The following is an 18,282-nucleotide window of genomic DNA, read 5'->3' as shown; positions in this document are numbered from 1 at the left end:
GATCAAAAGAGTATGGGGAGATTGACACACAGGGAAAACAAAACAACGTGATTGTTCTACTGTGCTGGTGTGATGCACAAACAGATATGGTGCTTTAAAGGATTTGTAAGTCCATGAGCAAGGCCAACAAGGAGAACCTCACCAGCAGCACTTTACTGTAAAAAGAAACCAGAATTGTGGTGGGTGACTGCCTGTTAAGGGGCACTGAGTTGTCCATCTGACAGCCTGATAGACAGTCATGAGTCATCCTGCCCTCCAGAACCAGGATCCATGGTGTTCCTGACCCTGACCTGTCACAGACCACTACCCCCATCATTTCTTCATATGGATACTAATGACACCACAAGCCAAAATACAGGTGGGATCAAGGAAGACTATAAGGCCATGGCAAAGCAGGTGAAAAACATCCCAGGTCATCCCCATGCCCAAGTCATCTCCTCATCTGACCACCTTTTTAGAGAAATCAGGACATCCAGAAGCAGACACGTTATGCAGATCAATGTCTGGGTTGGTGGCTGCTGCCATTGAGAAGGTTTTGGCTTTTATAACTGTGGGTTGTGTTTTTATGATTTTTAGCCTGTTATGGGGGAAGGGGATCTCCCTGGCTAAAACGAATCATGAGCAGCACACTGGCCAATTTGGTGAGATGGGCTTTAAACTGAAGGACTTGGGAGGTAGGATGCAAATGTGCCATTGCATCCTCCTGCAGAGCAGGTCATAGCAACCAGTGCAGAGATGGATGTTTCTTAGCTGCTCCTGGAGCTGAGGATCAAAGCACAACACACATCATGGGTGCTTATTGCTATCCTTTTACACCCTTCTTGGGGAACATGGTTGGTTGATTGTTATATTTGTTTAGATTGATATATTGTTTTGTATATATATAAGATATATATGTATTAGTGCCTGCATACAAATGGATGCAGCATGAGGGTGACATGCCAGAGCTGGTGCAATGGACAGCCCAGCTGGAGTACACCTCCATCAATGCACGTGGATAACAAGCAGAAGGAGCTGGAAACCATTGTGCAGTAGGAAAGCAATGATGTATTTGCCATCATAGAAACTTGGTGGAATGACTCTCATGACTAGTGTGCTGCAATAGATGTCTATAAATTCTTCAGAAGGGATAGGCAAAGCAGAAGAGAAGGTGGGGTAGCTCTGTACATTAGGGAGTGTTTTGATTGTGTTGAAAGTGATGATGATGAAGATTACAAGGTTGAGTGCCTATGGATGAAGATCAAGGCAAAGATCAGCAAGGCAGGTGGTGGGAGTCTGTTAAACCACCCAGCCAGGATGAACAGACTGATGAGGCATTCAACAAGCACTGGCAGAAGTCTCACAGTCTCCAGCCGTAATACTTGTGGGCAACTTCTGCTTGCCAAGTGTCTGCTGGAAATGCAACACAACAGAGGGAAAGCAGTCTAGAAAGTTCCTGAAGTGTGTCTGTGAATCTAAGGATGACAGCTTCCTTACACAACTGGTAAATGAGCCTACTAGAGGAGGTGCCCTGCTACACTGGTGGACTGTAAACAGAGAAGGACTGGTGGGTTATGTAGTGGTCAGGGCTGTCTTGGGCATAGTGACCATGAATGTTAGTTTTCAATACTGAGTGAATTAAGGAGGGGCACCAGCAGAGCTTTCACCTTGGTCTTCCAGCAGGCAGACTTTGGCATGTCTAGGAGATTGATTGACAAGAGTCTCTTGGGACTCAGCCATGAAGAGCAAAGGAGTCCAGGAAGGCTGGATGTGTTTTAGAAAAGAACTGTTAAGTATTCAGAAGCAGACTGTCTCCACATGTAGAAATACAGGTTGCCAGGAGACTTGGTTAAAGACTGACCTGGTTAAACAGAGAACTTCAGCTGGAACTTAGGGAAAAAAATCTATTGTCTCTGGAGGACTAGGTAGTTTCACAGGACTATCAGGTTGCAATGAGACCATGCAGGCAGAAGATTAGAATGGCCAAAGTTCAGCAAGAATTTGATTTGGCCTTCAGTTAAGGACAATGAAAAAACTTTCTATAAATACCTTGGCAGCAAAAGGAGGGCCAAGGAGAGTCTCCATCATTTGTTAAATACAGAGGGCTGTGTATTGACAAAGGATGTGGAAAAGACTGATGTACTTAATGCCTTTTTTGTCTCAGCCTTTAATACCAAGATCAGTTGTCCTTAGGATATGCAGCCCCCAGAGCTGGAAGTTAGGGACAGGGAGCTGAGTGAAGCCCACATAATCCAGGAGGAGGTGGTTAGTGACCTGCTTTGCGAGTTAGACACTCACAGGTTTATGGGTTCTGATGGGATCCACCCCATAGGAATGAGTGAACGGTGGAAGAACTTGCCAAGCCCCTCTCAATCATCTATCAGCAGTCCTGGTTAACTGGAGAAGTTCCTGGAACTGGAACCAGAAGCTGACTGGACATTGGGATTGGTCAGTCCCGCTGTGCCTGCAGTGAGAGGACAAAAGGAAATGGCCTTAAACTGAGATAGGGGAGATTCAGATCAGTAATTAGAAAAAAAATATTAACTGCAAGGTTGTCAGGCACTGGAATAGGTTGCCTGGGGTAAGTAGTGGAGTTACTATCCCTGGAAGTGTTCAAGAGGCATCTGGGTCTGGTGCTGATGATGTGGTTTAGTGTTTTAGAGACTACAGTCATAGTTCTGGGTGGAGAGTTGGACTTGATGATCTTGTAGGTCTCTTTCAACTTTGATGATTCTAAGGCAAAGACTGCTGTGGCTGAGACAAAGGACAGAGAACAGGCTTCTTAACAAATCAAATGATCTAAATCTAAGTTAGTCTGTTCCCAAGAGTCACTTAAAATTACTCTGTTCTGTGGCTGATTTATTTATAACTTTAGAGTTTCAATGGGAACAAAACAGTAGGCCAAAATCTGACCTCAGAATATAAATCTAGAATCATTTTGCTCTGATTTTTTTCAATTTTGATGGCATTACTTTGTGTTCATTCTATTGTAATTGAGGTCAGAATCTATTCTCTTTTATCTAATTTTGAACACAAAGAACAGCAGGATGTACATTCAAAGCAGGGCTGCAAGCACCTCAATATGTGTATTTGTACCTTGAGGCTGACCAGATTTCAAGCCTCTTCTGTGTGCCAGGGAAAGACAGACAGGCTGACAGGCTGTTCAAGGCTGAGGAGTGTAGGTAGGTCACTACAAAGTTACCAGTTGCTTTCAGTGATACTGTGAGATGCCTTTTAACTCTTTAAAACTGTGTCAGTTTGTAAACGAGTTTTGCTGGAATAGGAAAGAAATCAGAGAGCCACTACCAATTCTGCTGTGCCCAGATGATATATTTGTGATAGCAGCAATGTTTCTTTAAATTTTATTATTTGTTTAAGAGAAAATGAATCAGATACAACTCCACAAAATAGGAAAAATTTTGCAACAGCAAGTGAAGGTACTCAATTTGTCTGAAATCTTGATTCATGTGAGGAGCAGAGGGAAACACTGCAAGTTTGTTACGAATCGTAGGCTGTTCTATACTATTTTTCTAATGTGTTGTTTACATGTTCTCAAATTGACTGTATAATGCATCTAAAAAAATGTCAGATGAAAGTCCTCTCTTGAAGCAGAAACAGTGTTCTGTGGCTTTTGCACTTACTGCCTATAGCTGTGAAGTGGGAACGTGGCCTGAAGAGAAGTTAAAGGGTTTGTCAGCTTGGTTTATCCAGATTGTTTTAGTCAGTTAATACAGAAGTAGGAATGTCTTCATTACAGCAACATTCTTCAGTAACAACTATGTGCCAGCCCTTGGAAGATGAAACTAATTATTCTCCATTTTGGAACATACCTGTTCTGTATTAGAAAATACAGGGTTTTCAAGAATTCATCTCTCAGTTTGGCAAACTAGCTTGCAGTGAAAAGTGCCAGTTATTCATCTTCTGCCATTTTTAAGACTTCACATTTTCTTGGGTATATTTTTTAATTTCTGGTATGGTTAAATTTTACAGAAATGTAAAGCAGGTTGCTTCTGTAATCGTTCTTGAATTTAGCCATGCTCTAATGGCTGGAATGAGAATGTGATCCCCCTGGTTAATGAGCAGTTACTTGGAGTTTCTATTAAGTTTTTGATAGATTATATTTATTTTGCCCTTGGAAATAGCAACAATTGTCATAATCCAGGTGCTTAGCTAACTGTGTGGAGTTGTGACTTAAACAAGATATCTGTACATACTGTCAGTTCTGTAATTTAACCATGTCTTGAGCATTCAAACCTTCTCCTCCATGACCTTCCATAATAGCTTTAGTACTTAAATGAATGTATTTGACAACAAAAAGCAAACCTTTCTTAAGAAAATAATGTAGCAGTGCTTGATAGATGCATCTATTTTTCTGATCCTTGGTTTGTACATTAGGAATAAGAAGGACACCATTGCATCTCTACAAGCTACCTAAAATTATTTCAAAAGGATTTTGAAATATCTGGTGAACACAATACAGGCCAAAAAAAGCAAGACATTTCCCAACATTATCTGCACTTCAGCAGTGGCAAATGTAGAAGTAGTTCAGGGATACTTCTGCAGGCTGATGTGTTTCCAGACTCATATGCTGATGGACACACCAATGTTAATATCCACAGTGGATATATCCTGGTACGTCCTTGGCCAGGGATTCCAAAATAAGGACACAGTGGATAATTTATGTCATCTGTAATCAAAAATCTGGGTTTGGTATGGAAATTCTCTCTGTATGTCTTCACATCACCCTCAGTGAAACTGGTAAATTTGTCCATTAATTCACCATTCTTATGAGTGCTGAGCAATATTTAACAGGAGACTAAAATCTGAAAACTAGAAAGCTCACGAAAGTGTTTATTTATTATCTCCACCTTCTTTCATAATAAATGTTTATCTTGTTCAGAGCATGAACTGGCTTTTAGGCAGTATGAAAATGCTTGGCTGTGAGGTTTTTTATTTTTTAAAAAAGAAAAAGCTGAATTTATGTGGTTCAAATCCAACGAAAACATGAATTAGATAACTAAAAAATCAGGAAACTGTGCAACAAAGCAAAGTAGCAGTAAAGTTCCAAGCATGGCACTAAAGTCATTATGTCTGAGAGACAATCATAGAAGGAGATGAAACTTTAAGATTTTGGGGACAGTTTAGCGGCACATAACTCCATGCAAAATCAGTCCTTAATGGAGAGTTCTGAAGAAATTATTCATGCCCCATTATTGATGCCTGACAATTTATAAGTAAATGGTGCTCTGCTTTGGAGTTTCCAGCTGCAAAGTCGTGTAACTTTAAAAGTTGAAAGGGCCATTCCTGTATCTCTTCAAGAGATTTTTTATTAAAGGAGCAATCAGATTGGTACATGTAACTGGGAGGAGGTTGAAAGCAAAGGAGTCCTTCTATCAGTTATTTTTAACTTTTTATTAAATTTGGTGCTGTGAAATGCCATGTTGAACACCATGAGCAGGAAGAGTGTGTTACTTCTAAGAAGTACTCTGTATGTATCACTTTGGCAAACAGTTATTGCATTATGTAAATCCGTTGATGGTAATAGGTCAGCGTGCACTTCAGTGAAAATCACCTTTCTGAATGTTACAATACTGGAATTAAATTATACACAGGAAAAGAAGAACCTGTTCCTGTCAATCTTGATTCATTAAAGTTGTTTAAGTATTTGGGTATCTTTGGTGCTAGCTGTCAAATAAATGTATGCATAAAGTCATCTTCTGGATTGGAAAGGAGGCCTAGGAAGTCATAACCTAGTTTGCAGTTACAATCTCACAGTTGGCTGTAAAGCTTTTGTGTTGGGAGGATGACAGGATGGTTATGATAACCTTGCCTTCTCTATTCACAGGTGTTCCCTTTCCAAAAAACTTTCTCCAGATCTGCAAGAAGATACTTTGTCGGCTTTTTCGGGTATTTGTTCATGTCTACATCCATCACTTCGACCGTATCATCCTTATGGGTGCTGAGGCCCATGTCAACACCTGTTACAAGCATTTTTATTATTTTGTGACAGAGCTCAACCTCATAGACCGCAAAGAACTAGAGCCTTTGGTAAGTGTGGGATCTGGGCAAAAGCTATAGGAAATTTTCCTCCTCTCTTCACCAAGACTTTCTCATCATTGTTGCAGTGAGTTTCCTTTAGGAGCAAGGTCTGTTGTTCAACAGACAATTGAAAGAGATGAACTCTGCCTCTCTGCACAGACCCTTCTGCTGCAGTATTTGTGACATCCTCAGTAGGCTCTACAGAAAGAGAAAAGTGCAATGTAAATTGTATGGAAAAATACAAGGTGGAAAATCCTGACATTTGAAAATAGAAGTTAATTTGTCTTCTGCTTCTTCCTGTACCATGTATTTAGTATATAATTTTATTCTGTCTATTTTCACTGGTCAGTAACTCATAGCAGTCACTTGAATGCATATAAAGGGAACAGTTATCTATATAAAGGTGAATTGTGAGGTTTTTTTAAGTCTTTAAGTAGGTGTTTGTGAAGGTATGGAGTGTGCTAGATCCAGAGGACACTCTGATTCTAAGTTAGATGAAGTGAGACAGAGGTTCAGATAATTAGCAGTGTAACAAAACCAACATTTCCTTGTAGACTGAAATAGGTTAAAATTAAAATCATTGTTTCCAGAAGCAAGGGCCCAGAAATGGAAATGTTTTTGCTGTTGCTTGCAAATGCAAATAAAAAAGTATAAGCAGAGAAGGAAAAGTTAGGGACAGTTCAGAAAGCAGTTCAAATCCACACTGTGGGTGTTTAGCCAACTTTAAAAGGCATGAGGGAGATATTTGTCCATAGGTCAGAGTTTGGAATATACTGTATCCTACAGCCTATTAAGAAGTGATAGAATCGCTGGGTTTTGTTTTTTGTTGTGTTTTCTTGTTTGTTTGTTTGTCTTGGGCTTTTGTGTGTTTTTGTGGTTTTGTGGTTTTTGGGGTTTTTTTTGTTTGTTTGTTTGTTTGTTTTGTGGGTGTTTCTGTTATGGTTTTTTTTTTTTTGAACACAGAATCCCAGGACAGCTGAGATATTGGCTGGCACCTGTGGATATCATGTAGTCCAAATCCCTGTGTCACCTAGAAAGGGTACCCAGGATCACATCATGTTTTAGTTGTTTCACATAAAGGCACATTGCAAGGATGTGTATAGCACAGTTGACATGAAAAAATTCTGACAGTGTAGCAAAGTGATGCTTGCCTGTGTTTCTGCAGGAACTGGAGTAGCTGCACATGTGGTTTTTGTACATACTTACACTGATTGGAGGAGAGTCTGTGAAGTAAGAGAAAATGTATCATCTTGTTCTCAGCAGTTTGCAAGGCCCACTGAAAGACACTCCATTTGACATGTATTGATAAGCTGAAATGTATTTATGTTTTTTCCTGCATAGGAGAATTTAATATGCTCTATAAATATGTCCTAAGGGGTAGAAGGCAACCCTGCTAAAGAGAGTTTTTCAGCCAGAGTAGTGATGCTAGGTTATCCTGTAACTATTAAATACTGAAGTTGAATCAATAGAAATATACAAATCAGAGTATCTCAGAAATAAGAGATCTTAACAGAGGGGACAAAAATGGTTTAATGCTGCAGTTAGTGGGTATCAATATCCCTGCACAAAGCTGACACATGAAGGTTTGGGGCCAGAGTGGTGCAGGAGGTTACTCAAGTCCAGCAGCAGAGCAAGATGGAAAATGTGCTCCAATTTGTGTGTGCTTTCCTTTTGTATTATTCCCTTCACAAAATTATTCTTGGGATCATTGTATGATTATTAATTTTGCTGGGATTCACCATCTCCCAGATAAATGTTTCACTTGCTTCCCTCTTCCTGTCTTTGACGTGGGTGGGTATGAGCAGTGTGGAAATGCAGAAAAAAACCCCATTCCTGTATTTTTCTCTTCAGCTGAGCAAGGGAAATGGAGGGAATGGCCAAACAAAGCAGGCATTACAAATAGATTTGAATTTTAATGTAGTAGTTGAGGTCATTTGGACTAAGGACAGCAGACCTGTGGACTACTGTCAGGTTCACCATGACAGGAAATGAGCCTGCATTATCTCCCTTAATTAGAAAATGGGCCTAGAGATGATTAAATAAACAGACTGCCACATGCTTTAATAAATGGGAAGACAATTGATTTATCAACATAACTTTAAGAAGGGAGAATAATTGGGGAAGTTGGCAGTAGATGAATCATAGTATTAGTCTGCAGGACTTATGCTCTATGTTTAAAATAGATTTTATCAGCCTTTTGCAACCCAGTGCAGCTGTTATAAAATCGAATGAAGCAAATAATTCAAACAGGGTTCTCCCTCCCATCTGGGAGTTGCATAACTTGTCCTTTCTGCAGTCAAAGAGGTGGTTATAGTTAAAAATGCTATATGTCATTTTCCCATACCCATCAGTAGTTTAATTTGACAGATTCTTGAGTCTTTCATAGAGTTGCTTTATATGGGGACAAAAGAGGAAACTAATGTGGTCACTGACCCCACTGACCCCCTCAGGGGGTCCTGAGGAAAAAAACACATGTCCAATCGGTTAATTTAGGGAAAAAGAAGATGTCTGAAAGCATATGATTTCTTTTTTGCAACCAGCAGAGAATGCAGCACCATGAGAGCTCTCAGAAGACCTTTAAATTATGCCTTCATGGGGAGGCTATGGGGAAACATACCTAGCTTTAAGATGTGTTATTTGTTTGGTGCCATTTCCCTGTGTGACCAGCATTATTTCCCACTGTCAGTAGTTCACCTTAATTCACTTCTGAGTCTCTTCCAATGGTCAAAACGCCACAGACATGGGGGTGCTTATTACCTCAATCCCACCCTCAGCCCTTGTAGGTGACAGCTTGTAAAACTTCAAACACAGCATCTAAATATATTTTTTTAGTGAGAATCTTTATGCAGCTGCCTTAGCACATAAATTTGTTGTTCAAACATTAGCAGACCTGCAGCAAGTATTAGCCCCTCTGCTTCCTTCCTGTGAAGCCTTTCCTCTGACAATGTATTCTACAGTATGTAGGACTTAAGAAATATACCCTGTAACTTTATAAGCACATCATAAGTAAAACTCTCATTGTTCATGAAGTTTACTTAATTTATTACCAGTTAACAAAGCTTTTGATTGCTGATCTGTGTATTAAAGAGAAAAAATATAATTAAACCAAACAATTGGCAAAGAAATGCCTTTTTTCATTGGGTTCTAATTCAGTAAAAACTTCTCCCTGCCTGCAGGTCTCCACTCACTGTGAGTTTGCTAGGTTACATTTAGATACTCCTAATCCCTTTGGTGAAGTGAGGGGCAACACCCCACGAAGACTGGGGGGGTGTCTTTTGCTTCTTGCTTCTTACTTATGTTCCTCCACCCCAGTGTGGGTTTTCTGTGGGACATAGTCCCTCCACAGCATCTCTGCTCTGGTGTGCACCCATGACCCACAGCCATTGCAGGGCTGTGTCTGCTCTGGCACACCTTCCTTCCAAGAATATGTCTCCAACAACATCCCAACAGTGCCACCATTTGTCTTCTCTTAACAACTGCTGTTTTCTTAAATATTTGTGAGCAGAGGCACCACGTGCTTCTCTAGCGGAAATTTTGGCACACAGTGGGTTTTTTGCAGTGGTGTTAGGGCAGATGGAAGTAGCTGGATGGCACAGGACAGTATGCCACCATATATGTGGTGTATATATATATATATACATATGGTGTATATATACACTTTATGCTACCATAACCCACCCTGCTAGCCCCCTGCCACCAAAACCTTTCCAGTAAGGCCCAGTACAAAGCATCCTCTTCTAAGTCATATGTGATCTGTTGGTTAAAGACTTACTTTCTGTTTCCAATTTTGTTTTAGGTTTTTTGCCTGTCTTTGGGTAACAGGTCTCTTCATCAGTCTTCTTATGCGAAATATAAAAATATTTATCATTTGACAGAAGTCTTGTGAGCTTGAATTTAACAGTGTTTGCAAAATACTCAGGTGCCACAAATAAGAGTTGTACTAAGAGAAGAGCTTGCTCCTAGTTCTACATCCTCCCTTCAACAGCAAACTGGATCTTTGCCACATACAAAAGCAATGGGAAGACCCAAGCTTTCTGTGTTCCTTAACTTGGTGTTTGCTGATATGCTTTGCTGAGTTGTTCTAGGAGTTACTCTGGTGGAAATGGGAGTGAGCAAGCTTTTATGAACCTGGTCTGCTAGGGGCTGATAGGTCCATCTGTCAGATGGGGGGAAGAGCATCTCCATGATAGACTTGCCAAATGTGGTGAGGAGGCCTTTAATCTAAAAGTGCCAGTGGGAGGGGAACCTCAGTCCATCCTACTCCTACTAGTTTGATAGCAGTGCAATCAGTTCATTTCCCAGCAGATTCCTAAATAAGTGGAAACTATTGATGGTAGCAAAATTTTCTTCTGAGGTCAGGGTTAATAGATAGCAGAATATGGTAATCTGCTTTGCTTCTTCTTCTCAAGTTTTTCTTTTTTTTATAAATCACATCCTATGAAAACATTGAGCTTTTTTTCAAAGTAATTTTTATGAACATTTTTTTCATAAGAACAGGAAGTAATAATTACATTTGAATGACAAAAAGTAGAGATGGTTATTCCCTATATGCACTGTTCTGCTTACTTTTGAAATGTTGGTTTCATTTAGATGCAGAGACTATCAGCTTTGGTAGCAATTGGCTAGAATCGGGGCTGGAAGTGGTGACCATCAGTGGAGTTGAGTGTATCAAAATCGTGAAGCTGGTAATTGCCTCCATGAGCATGGACTTCATCTGCAAGATAAGCAAGGACATTAGGATTTTCTTGACTCATTATTCTCAGTGTAAAAGCTTCCATTGGCTATATAGCATGATTGGTTTCTGAAAACATTTTCATCTTATATTTGAAGCTGCTTAAAAGTTATTATAAAATTGAAGTCAAGATAACAAATCAAGAAGTCTCTGTTTTCACACAGATTTTGCCAAGTCTCCTGTCTGTTTCAGGATGGGCCAACTAACAGTACTGTAGTCATAAAGGGCTCAGGTGAACAATTTAGAATTTCTCTTTTATGCTTTTTGTGTTTTCAGGGATACAGACCTCATGAATATCAGTCCCCTAGCTCCATAACTCTTGTCTTTCTGTAACTTGTAACTCATAACTCTGCCTCTGTGCATGAAGCCAAAGTAGCTACAGGTATATGTCTTTTCACTAAATAATTAGCAGCTTTGCTGCATCTTTGTCTATACCACAAAAAAAAAAATGTTTGCCTATCAGGCAATTGATTGCCAGAAATGTCATAGATGTAGTAGAAGTACTATAAACATAACACTTCTAACACTAGCTTCATTCAGTACTCACAGTGGAAAACTCAGCTCTTGCAGGTTTAGCAAAACATGGCAAAGTACTGGCACTTTTGACACAGGGTGCACACAGATGAAGCACAGCTGAGTGAAACAGGATGATTAGAAGAGACTATTTATGCAGACAAAATTTTCAAGCATATATTTTAAAATAAAAGGATTCCTTTTTTAATTCACTGGAGTTTTTTTCCAAAATGTTGCTTTGTCTGCTTAGGTTTTGGGTTTTGTAATGTCTCTGGTGAAAATTAGAATTTGCACTTTTCCAGTCCATATTCTTTGTATATCCACTTAGCAGTGAAGGTATCCATGAATCAGTAGAGTCTGAAATACAAATTATTTGCCAGTCAGCAGGGGACAGTTTGAGCTCTAAAGTACAGAAGAACTGATTTCATTATAGTTACTGTGTTCTTGTTGTCACTATTCTTTATAGCTGCCCAGTTTTACTTTTATACTGCTGCCCATCAAAGTACAGCCCTTCAGATCTTTTCAAGGTGTCCTGTGTTATAGCACTTAGAAGAAGCAAGGCAACAGCAATATTAACACATTGTTTTAAAGATATCTTTGGCTGCTTATCCTTCCAAACTTCCCAATGCGTTGTATGTGCTGCCTGGATGGTTTAAGCTTTGGGCAGAGAACATGTAACAGTTTAATCTTGTTCAGACTTGTTCAGTCACTACTGCCAACTAGAAAACAGTTGGTTTTTTTCTTTTAGAAACACAAAAAACCCGAACAATCTCGTGTTTCCTGCCCCCAGTCCAGTTATGATGTTAATATCCAACAGGATTTTTCTTTACCTTGTATAAACAGTGAGAATTTCTCAAGAAATAGATCTGATCACTAACTAAAGATGAAATCACTTATAGGTAAATGCTGTATTTTCCATATCCTGCAGGAAATTAGAAGGAAATTGAGAACTCTAGGACTTAATATTACTGAAAAATGGAATTCTCAACTCTGATGCTCAAAAGAAGCAGAGCCTTAAGGGTCACTGCTGTGCTGGATTTTCTGAGTATATCATTTCTGCACACATTTTTAGTGACTATTTCTATGGCATCAGCTGCTTTGCTTGCACTGGACTCAAGACAGAAGGACTTTCCTAGTGTGATTTTGGTTAACTGTCAAAAATTGCCTATGATTTAGTTTCTTTAACACTTAACAGCTCCCTTCAGTAGTCTGTCATCAGGCAATTATGAAGTCAGTATTAAGAAGAAATTTCAGAAAAACTACTTTAGTTAGATAAAAACATGTGTTTTCTTAATTTGAACAGTATATGGTGAGTGACTCTATTAGTTTTATTGAGTGTTGCACTGGACTGTTACTATTCTTTCTAAACCTGCAAGAACCAAAAAACTGAGAAACAGCAAGACCACTTTCTCTAATTGTCAAAGAAAAAAAATTTCATATCACATAAACTTAGTTCTGCAAAAGAAAACAGAAAGGAGGAAAGATGTATTTATGTCCCATTTAATTAGGTTAGTGTATAAAATAATTTATGCAAAATACCTACTATATGAAACTGTATTGTAGTTCATAGTAGGGAACTAAAATGGCTCCTGATAAGTGTTATACAAAATTTATGCTAAAGATAGTTGAAGTAGTAGTAGTTGTAATATTTGCTTATTGATTCTGCATTACTTTAGTGTGAAAAGCAACATATTTCAAGTCCATTTAAGGGTAAGGTACACTAAATTCAACTTTTATTTTATTATTACAGAAGACAAAAGCATGCAGAAGGTGAAAATACCTCCTTGGAATATGACAATTTTAAGCAAGTTAGTCATCAAAATGCACATTCTTTTTATCTAGCTGGGTCTAACAGCTCACAGGTGTATTTGGCAGGGCAATTTCCTGATCCTGTTCCTGCTTGCAGTCAGTTGACAAAATACTTTTGTCATCAGTGATAAGTGGTTACATTTACAGACAGGAGTATTATCCGTGTCCTGCAAACATCACCAAACAAATTCGGGAGGAACCAAATAAGATTATTGTCAGCCTGTCCTTAGCTTCCAAATAACTACCCTGAAGCCAGAGAGGTTAATTTAATGCTGTGCATCATGATAATTGAGTCTCATTCAAGTGGAAGTCATTATGAAACCTAACAAAGGAAGTACCTGAATGATGAATATACCCACTGGACAGCAATTACCATTCTGTTGGGGTGTTTTCAGTCAGGATACAGAGAGAGAGACAATGGAAGAACTAGAGGAATTTTTTTTTACTATTTTGGAGAGAACAATTTCTAAATGAATATTCAGGGCATGGTTTTAAGTAAAACTTCCATTAAAAAAAAAACCAAAAGACAAAAATGGAGTTTTGTAGATTATTTTACTGCTACAATTCTGTTGTCAGCCTTCCTATCCTGATCAATCAGCAGTCTGAATACAAACCAGTTCTGCCGAACAGGATCACAGACCTCATGATCGGTATTCTGTTGTAAACAGCTTCCTTTGTCACCAGGATACAAAGAGCTTTGTCCACATGTTAATTACTTGTTAACTATTGAGAGGTTTGTGAAGAAAGCACCAAGAAGAAGTTGTAGATGTCATAGGCATTTGTGCTGTGAAGAACAGATCTTTCTCTTCTTCCTCTGCTTATTCTGCAGCTGTGATTTGAACTATGAAAATACTGTGAACTGGCTGCATTGGTGCATCACTGGGCCTCTCTGTATGCATATAGCATTCCCTGTGGCTCTGCGTTGTTTCTCTGTCCATGAGAGCAGGGAGGAGAAAGGTGTGTCCCAGTGATGCTTGTGTTTGCTCAGTAGAGCCTTCTAGTCATGAACCTCACATCAGATTGGATTGGACTGTTATGGGTCCATAAACTGAAAGGCCTGTTTGTGTATCGCCTTTCTGCCCAACACTGTGTATTACTTCACAGGATGGTTGAATAGATTATAAATTCCTTACTTATAATTCCTGTGAGAATGTGATTAATGCTGGGCAATGTTTTTTGGTTGTTTGGGGTTTTTTTGGTCGCAGTATTTGGAGATATGAGTGGCTTCCTGTGGAGTCAGTAAGCTTGGCAAGTGGATTTGGCATGGTGCCCACTGCTGGCATGTTCTTCCTCTTCCCCACTTGGTCAGGTCTTCCAGACTGATGGGTGCCTCCAGATAAGGTGTCCCCGCCTGTCAGCAGGTAGTGCTGTTTCTCTATCCACTTGTCTGCTGACACACTTGTCCATACATTTTAAAACCTCACTATGTTTAAAACAGTTATCAAAGTGTTAAAACAAGATGTTTCCACATCATCCTTAAGTTTGCTAACTGGCAGCAGGAGGAGCTGATGAGAGGGAATGTCAAGCCATGCTTTGCTTCAGTTTGGAGAACTGGAAGTGAGGATGGGATCCAGGCACTGAAGGAGGATTTGAGTCTTTAAAACAACACTGGTTTTAGTCATTATTGCATTTATTATTTTTTCTGGTATTCTTATAGAATACTATTATTTATACTGTTTATTCACTTCATCTTCTTTGTCATCAGCTTTTCCATAGGAGAGGTTCTATTACATACTGGTACAAAGGTGATGCTTGCCTGAAAGATTTTTACCTTGTGTTTTGCCAGCTATATATTTTACTCACATAAGCACAGAAACACAATTTTCTTAGAAGAACATCATTCCTTATGGGAAATTCATTATTGTAAACCATTCAGATACAATCAATATCTTAGCACAGGTAAATTTGTCATGATAAAAAGAGATTTCCTCAACTGCTCCTGGCTATGTTGCATTTTTTCCATTCTTCTCCTGCTGCATTTAAAGGTGAACTGAGGACTAAAAATTAAAATAGTTAGGTGTAGATTTATGTGCTGAATGATTCTGAAATTTATTTTGGAGCATTATGGAGGAAAGAGGACTAGACATTCTTCAGATATAAATATTGGTTACCTTTTTAAATATTTCTTTTTTCCCTTCATCTGTGAAATCAAGTTGGTACTCCCTGAAAAATATTTAGAAATGTGTCCTTCCATGAAATCACAAATACTAACAAAACAGGTTACAGAGTGGATTATTAGGATTAATTCCAGTGAGTAAGTAAATACTTCAAGGATTTGATAAAGAATAGCAAATGCTTCTCTTTATGTTCCTTAGAAGTAAGTTCCGTGTTATATTCTCCATAGTTACTGGTTTTGGGCATATTCAACACATAGAATGGGTCCAGACTTCCACTGTGGATTTTGGATTTGAAAAATAGCGTCTACTTCTGCCTTCATTTTTTTGAGTTAGTGCAATCCAGAATAGAGAGCAGGAACAAGTCTGAATGTAGCAATGCAGAACAATATTCTGAAGTGTCTTGCAAATAATTTTCATGAGGAAGTGCATCTGCTATCGAAAGCTCTGATATGGAGAGATTCTGTTAATGAACACAGAAGGACTTTGAAATTTTCAATATGTTTTCAAGTGCTCATGTGTGTCTATCTGTGTCTCTGTGTTTGATTTTCTGATTCCCTTGTCTGTGTAGCTTTTATATTTCATTCAATATCCATAATATATATATAATATGGGACTGGCTATCACAGTACCTTAAGGCAAAGCGCATTTCCAGTCTTCCTGCTTCCTCAGAAGACTCAGTTGATGGCTAATTATCATTTGCTGTGTTTGGGAAATATTCTTATGTACTCTTAATTGATAATTGTTAGTCAAGAACATACTTTTACAGCCTTCCCAATTTAAAATGAACAGTGATGTTTCAGAGAAGCACAAACCCAAGACGCAGGAGACACTGAAGAACATTCAGATTTTTGTTAAAGACAGTGCTCACCTAAGGCTATGCAGCCGCAGAATAACTCAGGATCTGATCTTTGGTGAGGTTTGAGGGGGACTGTTCTGAAGACTTAGGTGGAGGGGGGACTGTGTGCTAAATTCTCTGGTGCCCATCAGAATCAGTGAGATATGTGCCAGCAGGCTCTGTGAAGAGCGTGTGGTTAATTTTTAAAGGTAAGTATCTCAGAGGGGTCTTGCAGAGTCTGGCAACTAGGAGCAGCTTGTTTGGCAACAGGCTCAGCAGCAGGCTCTGCAGCACACAGCATGCCTCATGCTGCCACCCAGCCAAGATTGGACACCGTGGGTTTGACCCTTCCTCTCCTCCTCACCAGCATTCTGAGAGAAGCTAACTTTTTCTTTGCCAGCATCCAAATTATATCAGTCTCTTTGAGAGCACATTTCCTGGTTGTTTTGTGAATTCCTCTAAGAAAATAACAAGTAGAAATGGGTCACTCCCACAAAGCTTGCACCAATTCACTATCATTGGAATCATGGGCTTTTTTAAAAACACATCTAATTCACTCTCATTGGGTAAAATCAGTAAAAGCTCAAGCACATATATGCAGGAATGCAATGTGACTGTACTTGTGTGTCCTTCATTTACCAACAACAATATGGATCAATACAGAGAATGTTTCTATGCATCAGAGATGTCAATGCTTTTTAAGGTTAAACATTTTTCTGACTTTACAACTCTGGTGAGATTTCCAAAACTGTAGCCAAGCAGCTGTTGGGACAGAAGGCCTTGCATAGAGAAAGTTACAGAGCCATTTGCAGCAATGGTCTCCTAACATGGTGAGGAAACAGGATCTACGGAGAAGACTGCAGATATAACTGTATAACCAAAAAAATTCAGAAATTAAGGGAGAAAGAGGCTTGGGATGAATTTATATTACTATAAAAAATAAATTCTGCCACTAGAGAGAAGTTAGAAATGGCGTGATAGATTCATGCTCCATGGCTGTCCTGGCAAACTGGTTTAAAAACCTCTGGTTTACATCTTATGCACAGATCATGTAAGCTCTGACTCTGCCCTTTTCCTGAACACATTTATCCATATCTAGACTCCTACCTCTCATGCTACTGCAGTTTGCCTCCCACTGTGTCTGAAGGAGGGTGGCCCAATTTACAATGGCTCTGGTATGCTCCACTGGACTGCTACTCCCTGGACTGCTTTTATAACAGGGCAAGATGATACAGTCTGACTGAAATCACTGTTCAGCAGCAGTTGCAGAAGGAATTTGCAGTGTTTTATCTCACAGATCTGTTAGCCTTGACTGTAGGAAGTACACTAGGAACATGCAGATACTGAGTATGTGTAAAATTAGGGGCCAGCAAAGATAAAAACTGCCTTGAAATACATTAACACCTAATTAATCCTCAGTAGGAAGCTGTCCAACACTGTGCTGAATATTATTTAGTTCTGCATTTGGTATTTGTTGCTCCAATGAAATAAACCTAATCACAGCTTTTTAAGAAAAAAACGAAACAACCCAAAAAAAACCTCTACAAAACATTTAAGGAGAAAAGGAGACAGATTTTTCCATGAACAGTCAGCTTTGTCGAATTTAACAAATTGGAGGAGAGGCCACTACTAGTTCAGCTTACTATATAAATCACTGTGAAGATCACATATAACTGTATAAATTCATGTACTAATTACCATTGTCTTTATAACAAATGACAACATTCCCTTCTGTTACATGCATAGCAACAAAATAACAAGTAATGCAAGATAAGTATACAAGAAAGAAAAACTAGTCAAAGGTTTGGAAAGGGAGAAGTCTCACGATTATGCATAGGATTCTAGGTGGAAAAGTAATCTGTTAAACACAGAGTAAGATACAGTTACAAAATTGTCATGAAGCTGTTTGCATTAGATCTTATTAACCTTATAAATTCTAACAAATTAATCAAGCAAGCTAAGAGATTTTTCAGAGACTTCTGATAACTTGGTAAACCTCAATTGATTTTCCAAGGTAAATGCTGTGTGGTCTGGTATATGTGGATGGCTGTTGTTCAGATAATGCCTTCCAGAAAATCTGCTGACAAATATGAGGTTTTATGTTACCAGACAGTTTGTATCAAAGTGCTTGTAAATTGGATCAAATAAAATCCTATGTGGATCCCAAACCCCAGTTCCTAATGAAGTCTGTGAGTGGTCCAAAACCCCATCATAGAGATGAATGCCACAGCTCTGGTCAAGTCCTCAAGGTTTGTATT

At 39.0% G+C, this 18,282-nt stretch overlaps 1 protein-coding gene across 3 annotated transcripts in view; it reads left to right on the top strand.

The window, feature by feature from the left end:
- MOB3B (MOB kinase activator 3B) overlaps window positions 1-18,282 on the top strand; it is an 86,201-nt gene that overhangs the window by 62,711 nt on the left and 5,208 nt on the right. For all 3 annotated transcript variants that reach the window (XM_088054548.1, XM_014258724.2, XM_088054547.1), the window contains exon 3: window positions 5,825-6,027. In XM_088054548.1, the coding sequence (XP_087910674.1) occupies window positions 5,825-6,027 (203 nt within the window). The remainder of the gene's footprint in view (window positions 1-5,824; window positions 6,028-18,282) is intronic.

This window comes from Pseudopodoces humilis, chromosome 4 (assembly GCF_049639895.1).
Source record: "Pseudopodoces humilis isolate 2021_Gansu_Grassland_sample_001 chromosome 4, ASM4963989v1, whole genome shotgun sequence".
Classification (NCBI taxonomy): Eukaryota; Metazoa; Chordata; class Aves; order Passeriformes; family Paridae; genus Pseudopodoces; species Pseudopodoces humilis.
Note: the sequence above shows the minus strand (reverse complement) of the source record. Positions and strands in the feature narration are given on the sequence as shown.